General features: G+C 33.5%; 1 protein-coding gene across 1 annotated transcript; it reads left to right on the top strand.

Moving 5' to 3' along the window:
* The first annotated feature begins 2 nt into the window (after positions 1-2).
* LOC127118511 (RING-H2 finger protein ATL63) lies at positions 3-1,732 on the top strand. The gene has a single exon (XM_051048718.1). It carries the CDS (start codon positions 995-997, stop codon positions 1,679-1,681), a length of 687 nt encoding a protein of 228 aa, XP_050904675.1. The 5' UTR covers positions 3-994; the 3' UTR covers positions 1,682-1,732.
* Positions 1,733-8,553: the final 6,821 nt, after the last annotated feature.

Below are 8,553 nucleotides of genomic sequence, written 5' to 3'. Positions count from 1 at the left end.
TGACTGAGGAGAGAGAAATTAAAAATTAATGTTCTTTGAATAATCAATGTATTTAGACTAAATATAGACTAGATACTTTGTTTATTGAATGAATCTAAAACATTAACTTTCTCTTGTAAGGGAGTGAGTACAATTAAAGTGATGAAACATCTAAGAAAAATAAAACAAAGATAAGTAATAAAATTCAATACCTTTATGAATTATGATCAGCATGTTGGAAGAGGTCTTAGAAGAAGCAAATGAGTTTGTTTTAATGTATACACAAGACTTTTGTAATCTAACCCACTTGATTAGTTCCTAATGATATACATATTCAATTGTTAAATTTTGTGGTGTACTATACGACATGGCTACTCTATAAAATCTAGAAAAAGGAGAAGAAAAAAAAGCTTGAAAAGGGATGGATGCATCACTGGAAACATGCAGCAAAATATGGGATGTAATCTATGCAAAGATCTTCTACTGCAGTCAGCAGTGGACTGAGGGTGGCTATAGTACCCTCTCCTAGGGTGGTGAAAATAAAAAAAAGGAAAGAGAAAAAAAAACATTTATTTATTGCATCTGTTTACACTCACATGGGACCCCTGAATTCACATTCATCCATCTCTTTAAAACAGAAAAGCCCCAAAAGCTATTCATATATATATGACTAGAAACCTTCCACATGAATCTATTAAACTCACCTACCACCTTCCACAGCCATTGCCTTCACGAGCACTTCATTTCTTCCTCTCCTTTTTCTCATCCTCCCCTCACCTCATTCTCACATGCCTTAGCCTCCATTTTCCCACCACTTGGCCAAGTTGAATACAAGGATTCTTCCTCTCTCACAAAACCATAACAAAACAAGATTCTTCTACATTGGACACACAAATCAAGCGTTAAGGTTCTGTTTGTATATATAAAAAATCTTGTTCACTATTTCACAAATCACTTCAAGCTCAAACCTTTCCTCCAAACCCATTTCACCCATTTAACCATACTTCACTTGCAAATGCTGAGCCAGCACGATTCAGTAAACTCGTCCACCAACACACTGAGTCAACTAGCACAGAACATGTTTTCCGACGAAAACAACAGCAACAACATCATCATGCTTGCAGCCATTGTTTCTCTCTTCCTAGTAATCCTCTTCGTCCTCCTTCTCCATGTCTACGCCAAATGCTTCCTAGCTCAGTCCAACTCACAGTCAAATCCTCACCGCCAGCAGCCTCCGGTGTCCGACGTTCTAACTCCTTCCAACTTTCACCACCATTTCAACACCGAAGCCCCACCCTTTACCGGACTCGACCCAACAACAGTTTCGAAGATTCCCACGTTTGTGTCGGAACATAAAACAGAGGAATTAGAATGTGTGATATGTTTGAGTTATATTGAAAAGGGAGAGGTTGGAAGAAAGTTACCAAAATGTGGACACGCTTTTCATGTTGAATGCATTGACATGTGGTTGAATTCACATAGCAATTGTCCACTATGTAGATCTTTGGTTGTTGACGATGATTCTCATGGTGGTGGTGTTGAGATTGTTATTGATAGTCCAAGAAGTTATGAGATTAGTGAAAATGGTTCTGCTTCTGTATCAGAAACTTCTTTGTCTTTGTTTGGTTTTTCTTTCAAGAGAATTATTAGCAAAGTTTTTCTTTCTTCTCATGTAAATGAATTAGAACATGGTTCACACTAAGGTTATATTTTTTAAATTATTTTTATATATACAACAGAAATTAATCACCAAGATTAGATGATTATTGTTTTGTTTTAGCTTGGGAATGGATCTTATCATTATTAATTATTGTTAATTTGTTTGACTTCTTTTTGGGTAATTTAGCCTCCATTTTCCTTTTGAAAATATTTATTATTTTATTTTATAAATTCTGGTAATTTACATTTTAGCGGAATTTATTTTCGTCTTGAGTTCAAAATTGTTGACCTCAATATTCCCTTCGCTGTCAATTGACGGTAAACGGTACTTAAGTTTAACAATTTTTCGATTGTCTCCGTAATGTAGGAGATTATGCATTTCGTATTTCAGACATGCAAAAGAGGTCTATTCATTGAGCTTAAACTTTTGCCTAAGTGTCGCGTTGGAGAAGAAGATATTCACGACATACTAGATGTTTATTTGTGACATTTGAAATCTTTTCTGGTTGTGTGAAATAAAAAACAAGAGCCCATTAATTTATAGAAGTGGTAGACAAATGTGGACCTCCACTACAATATCTAAAGGCACATGCAAAGCTAATAACGTGACTAACAAACCAAAAATCAATGCCCTCAGAACCAAAAAACAATGCCCTCAGATGGAATAGGATGATAGGATGACCTGGACGTGGTATGTCCTGGACATATCTAAACTGACACATACACCTAATGTCTAGCCACTAAGGTCTTCCATCGCAAATAAAAAAAAAGAGAAATGTCATTGAATTTCCTATAAACTCTATGGTCTATGTAGGGTGTCCAGATGACATCTTCTAAGGTCGTTGCATCAATCCTCTTCATGTACTTCACAGGAAAGAGACTGCAATTGTCAACAATCTCCCCGACCTCTCGGGGCATCGGGACATCTAAGAACTTCTTCAGCTTCCTCCCGTGGATTGGAGCATCTTCAGCGGAAGTCGGTCCTGTAACAAACAAACTAAAAAGCATAAGTTATTTTCAACATATCAATAATAAATAAAGTCACATCATCGACATATCATATACATACCTCCCACTGCCATAATCTGAATGTCACATGATCGACATATCCAATGAGCACGAAACAGTCACTAGGCCCTCTAAGAAACCCTCAATCAGTGTGTACAAATACATCTGTCAAAACCGGAGTAGTAACCTATGTCTCAATAGGAGGAGTAATCTTCATATCATCCATAGCATGCGCCTCTGTAGCCGTATGTGGAGTAACCTTTGTAGTAGTTAAAGCCTCCGTCTTAGAAAGACGGGGCACCCCTGACACCTTTGTAGTTTCAGAAGGATGTAACACATCTGTCTCTTCCACCATCTGCATGTCATCCTCAAATGCTGCTTGAACATACTTCGCAACAGACTCATCATCATGATCTTTGGTATATCTAACAACATATATAGATCCTCTACATTGGATACTACGGGGTGCACGAAATTGCTCGTCCGTCAACCGCCTCATATGAGAACTGGCCGGGGGTACTCTTCCCGTCCAGAGATACGAGTCCTCGACGTCATCTCCTCTTGTACGAGCTCTCGCTGCAATAATTGCAGCTCTATCACGCCGCCGAGAAGCTATCATGCCGTCTGATCCTCACTGAAAAAAATTGAACTATCAGATTTTTTGAAATAACAAGTACAAAGAATATTTTTTTTTTCATATATCTCAAAATAACCGATAAAGATAATGCATTTTTCGGATTTTTCAAAACAACTAGTAAAAATGCATGAAAAACATGAGTTTCTACTGGATATTTTTAAAAATGCGGTGAAAATGCATGATTTTTTTCCCTAAAAGTCTGGTATAATCTTAAAAATTCGGTAAAAATCGATACTTAATAGTCATAAATGTGGTAGTTTGCTTGAAAATTCTGCTATAGACGAGAGGTTTTCAAAAAACTCGAAATCTTCCAATGAATTTGTGAAATGAGTTTTTATATTTGACAAGGTTAATATGGTAAATGATAGGATGTTTGGGGGTGACAGAATAAATTCTCTAGAAAATGAGATTGATCTTATTAAATTAATTAGTTTCATTGCCAAATACTAAATTTCTAAAAAGAAAAATTGGATGAGATATATGTACTGAACATAACATAACAAATGTAACATTATGCCAATTCAAAGATTTTCCTTTAATCTTGAGCGGTACTTTTATGTTGCATAAAATCCCTGAATCCGTTCTCATTTTAACCATCCAACTTGAATTTGATGATTTTCATGTCCTTTTATTTCCTTATCTTTTTGTATTATTGACCTAAGACATTTAAATTGTATGACTTGTGGTATGAAATGGTTTCCCCTCTAGGTTAAAAATTCTTTTTCTTTTACTAAACTTACATTCCATATATACATCGTCTTACTTTTTCTTAGGAAGATGTCACGTGTTTCAAATACTCGTCTCCAAATCTCTAACCTATAATTTAAATCCTCTTTTGACTCTTCAAGTAGGACTATATCATAGGCACAAAGCCTACATATCAATGATATTTTTTGGATGTATTTTGAAAATGCATCCAAAATTAAATAAAAAGGAAACAACTTAGTGTTGAACCTTGGTGCAATCCTAATATCATGTGAAAATCGCCAGTCTTTGCACCATGTGTTTGCACACTAGTTGATACTCCACCATACATATCTTTGGTAACTAAAAAACAAGCAAACCTAACCCATTTCTTCTCTATAACTTTCCATAAAATATTACTATGAACTTTAGCATATGCCTTCTTTAAGTCAATAAAAGTTACGTGCAAGTCTTGTTCATCCATTTGATATTATCCATCAAACATCATAGTAAATAAATCGCTTCAATGGTATACCTCTAAAGCACAAAACAAATTAATTATCAATAATTTAAGTCTCTTTTCTTAGTCCCAATTGACACTATCACTACTAGAAAAAATAACTTTGGTGACACAATATTACAACGACCATTTTTCCACCAGCGTTATATAACAATTTTGTACGCGCATGTTTTTTTTATTAAGAAATTTTTCATCACATTTCCTTTAAACAACCGTGGTAATAAAGTTTGGATGACAAGCTTCGAGTCCCGACATAAACATTTTTCCTTTTTTTTCAATAAAATTAGCGCGTGTCCCTTTTTATTTATTTATATTTAAAAATGGAAAGTATAACAACCACCAATTGTTTAGTTCAACCGTGGTTATATGTTCCGTATTGCATAAATATTGAAGCTTGCAACCGTTGCGAAATGTTTTCCCACAAAATTAAAATATTACATGTACTTCATTTCATTCATAACACACAAGGGTACCCTAGCGAACGAGACGACAACGATAGCGAAACCTTCACCATTTTCATTCATTTCTGGAAAGGAATATCATTTCTTGAAAGGAAATCATCATCCTCTTCGAATTACGGTACATTACCAATTTGTCTCTCTAACGCTTTTGAATGTTTATGTTCTTCGTAAGGGTTATTTACCGTTATCTCTCTAACCCTTTTGAATGTTAATGTTCCTCGCTAGGATGTTGTGTGTATTAACATTGTCATGTGTATTGTTCATGTTGCCATGTTCATGTTTTATTCAGATTTTATGAATATGCTTTAGGTTTTTGTGTTGGATATGTTGATGTTCTATTCAAACATTATGACACTTATGAATATGTTTATGTTTTGGTGTTTCCATGTTCATGTTTTATTCAGACAATGTCATATGCATATAATCATATTAGTTTCGGTGTTTTTGGTTTTTGATGTTGTGTTTATAGCATTAGGTTTCCATTCACATTATTCTTTTGATATAAATTTCAGAATTTGTGACAGATCGTAGTTGGATGAAAGCCGATAGATTAGGTCCGTTGTATGAGAAATGAGTTCTTGAATTCCTTAAGTTTTCCGGAAAAAATGTACCCAACAATAACGATATCTTTTATTGTCCTTGTGTTGTTTGCGGGAATATTAGAAAACGGTCAAAGAAAGAAATATTCCATCACCTATGTTGTGATGGAATATGTTAAAATTATACAACATGGAAAATGTGACGTCAAAAATGGGTGGAGATGATGATTATATGGATGGTCGAATAGAAGATATGATTTGTGATTTTGGAGAATCATCTTATATGAAAGCACATATTTATGATACGTTATGTATCGACAAAGATGTGCCTTTATATAAGGGGTGCACCAATTTTACACGATTGTCTGTGTTGTTAAAATTGTTTAATCTGAAGGAAAAATGTGGGTGGTCGGTTAAAAGTTTCACATATTTTCTTGATTTGTTGAAACAAATGCTACCAGAAGATAACAATTTGTCGGATCGATGTTATGAGGACAAGAAGATGTTGTGTCTAATGGGTTTGGAGTATGTCAAAATACATGCATGCCCTAATGATTGCATATTATACAGGAAAGAGTATGAAAAATTAGATCAATGTCCATAATATGGTGAGACGCGTTACAAGTTGAAGAACAACAATGGTGATGACAATGACAATGTTAGTAAGAAGCATCCTCCTGCAAAAGTGTTATGGTACTTGCCAATAATTTCGAGATTAAAGAGACTTTTTGCTAATGCGAGTGATGCAAAGAATATTAGATGTCACGCAGATGAAAAAAATGTGACGGAAACATTCGCCAGAGAAATCAGATATTGTGGTCCAGTTTATTTAAGGTGGATGTATCCTATAGAGCGATACATGAAGATATTTAAAGGATATACAAAGAATCATCACTGACCAAAAGCTTTTATCATTGAAAGGTACATCACAAAAGAAGCTCTTGAGTTTTGTTCAAACTATTTGTCAAAAACATAGTCTATTGGAATTCCAAAGTCTCGTCATGCTGACAAATTTGAAGGTAGAGGTACTCAAGGTTTAAATGTTAAGTCAATGGTTCGGGATGTAGTACTTCAAGCATATTTCTTCATTTTGAATAATATTAGTGTAATTGAACCTTACACAGTTGCTCACAAAAAATTTATAAAGAAAAAATATCCTTGAATGAATGACAAGTTGTTGCTGACCCGACATAACAAGGAATTCATAAGTTGGTTTAATATGAGGATTTTTAATGATGATTGTGCATCCGAGACAATTAAATCATTATCGTACATGCCAAAATTTATTGTGATGACTTGAACGACATACAACATTTCTAATTATTCCTTTTATACAAAAGTAAAAGATGACCGTAGTATAATGAAAAATGGTGAGGTTATGGTTGAGGCCGAATCCATGTATTTCTCTAGTTCGAAAGATAAGAATCCAATTTTGGCAACTTCCGTATTCTATGATTTCATTGAGGAGATTTTGGAGATTGATTATGTTACTTTCAAAGTGCTATTATTTAAATGCAAGTGAGTTGCCAATAAAAATGGTGTACAAATTGATGAGTTAGGATTCACACGGGTTGACCTTGGCAAGATAACTTATAACACCGAACCATACATCATGGCTACTCAAGCAAACGAAGTTTTTTATGTGACAGACCCTGTAGACTTTTCAAGGAGATGGTCAAATATTCTCAAAGGAAAACATATTTCTCCTAGTGATGATGAAAGTTTTGATATTCCTTTTACTCCTTCTTATGCAACAAAAGTGTCTAATTCATATGAAAAAGTTGATAGAGATGATGTACATGTTATTCGTAACGATCATCAAGAAGGCATATGGAAAAACTAAAAAGTAAGTATTTTATATTCCTCATTCATAATTTATTGTATGTTATAATTACTAATGATGTTATTTTTAACAACTATTATCATTTGAAATTATAGGTGTTTTGTGCTATTTTGATTTTGATGTAATATATAATTTTTGCTTCCTAATGGAATTGTGTCATTGATTTAATACAATTTTTGGTCTAATTCAAATAAAAAATGGTCGTATTACCGTTTCTAGTCTGATATGATTCAGAAATATTCATGTTTAAAATTTGGGTATGCTGTAAAATTGATATATATATATATATATATATATATATATATATATATATATATATATATATATATATATATATATATATATATATATATATATATATATATATATATATATATATATATATATATATATATATATATATATATATATATCAATGGTTTTTAACTTAACCGTTGTTGTAAGTAGAGCGCGTTATCTAGAATAATAAAAGGCACGATTGACATTATTGGGATTCAAACCCAGAACCTATAAATTATTTCACAACGATTGATTGAATAAATCGTTGTTATAGGTAGCGCACTTTACTTATACTACTCTCTCACATTGAATCAACAACAAACACTAGTTTCTCACATTGAATCAACAACCAACACTACTCTCTCGTCTCACTTGTAAAATGTCTCTATTAACTATGGGTAAAATGCACAAAGGAACCGTCGCCAACAATGAGACTTATGTAACTGTTTATTAGCTACTATAGGCTACATTTTTTCTAACACATTATTTTCATTAAAAAAAAGCTAATTTTCCCTTTTTTTGGTAGGATCCATATAGGTTTCGTACTTGTGTCCACGGATATGTTGCCCCCTATGTGTTGATTGAACATTATGTTAAGCTCGTCGGTTTTAGACATGTTTGACAAATCATGTCTTACTCAGTTAATGCGAATTTTATACTAGCTTTACAAGAAAGATGGTGACTCGAGACACTCACTTTCTTTTTTCCAACCGGTGAATGCACCATAACATTAGAGGACGTGTACATGTTATTGGGGTTACCTATTGAGGCTAAGAAGATTAATGGAAAAAGCAACTTCGAAAATTCAATTTGCGAGGATCTTTTGGGTACCAGCTTGTTAGATGATAACCCGAGATGCCAAGGTATCTTACTTTCATATCTTAAGACATATTACAACAGATTAAAATTAGATGAAAATTCTACTGAAGAAAATAAAATAATAA

Source organism: Lathyrus oleraceus, chromosome 2, assembly GCF_024323335.1.
Source record: "Lathyrus oleraceus cultivar Zhongwan6 chromosome 2, CAAS_Psat_ZW6_1.0, whole genome shotgun sequence".
Lineage (NCBI taxonomy): Eukaryota > Viridiplantae > Streptophyta > Magnoliopsida > Fabales > Fabaceae > Lathyrus > Lathyrus oleraceus.
This window is presented reverse-complemented; position numbering and strand designations above follow the sequence as displayed.

Coding starts and splice junctions, on each gene's coding strand:
- LOC127118511 (XM_051048718.1), top strand. CDS start 995: ATGCTGAGCCAGCACGATTCAGTAAACTCGTCCACCAACACACTGAGT.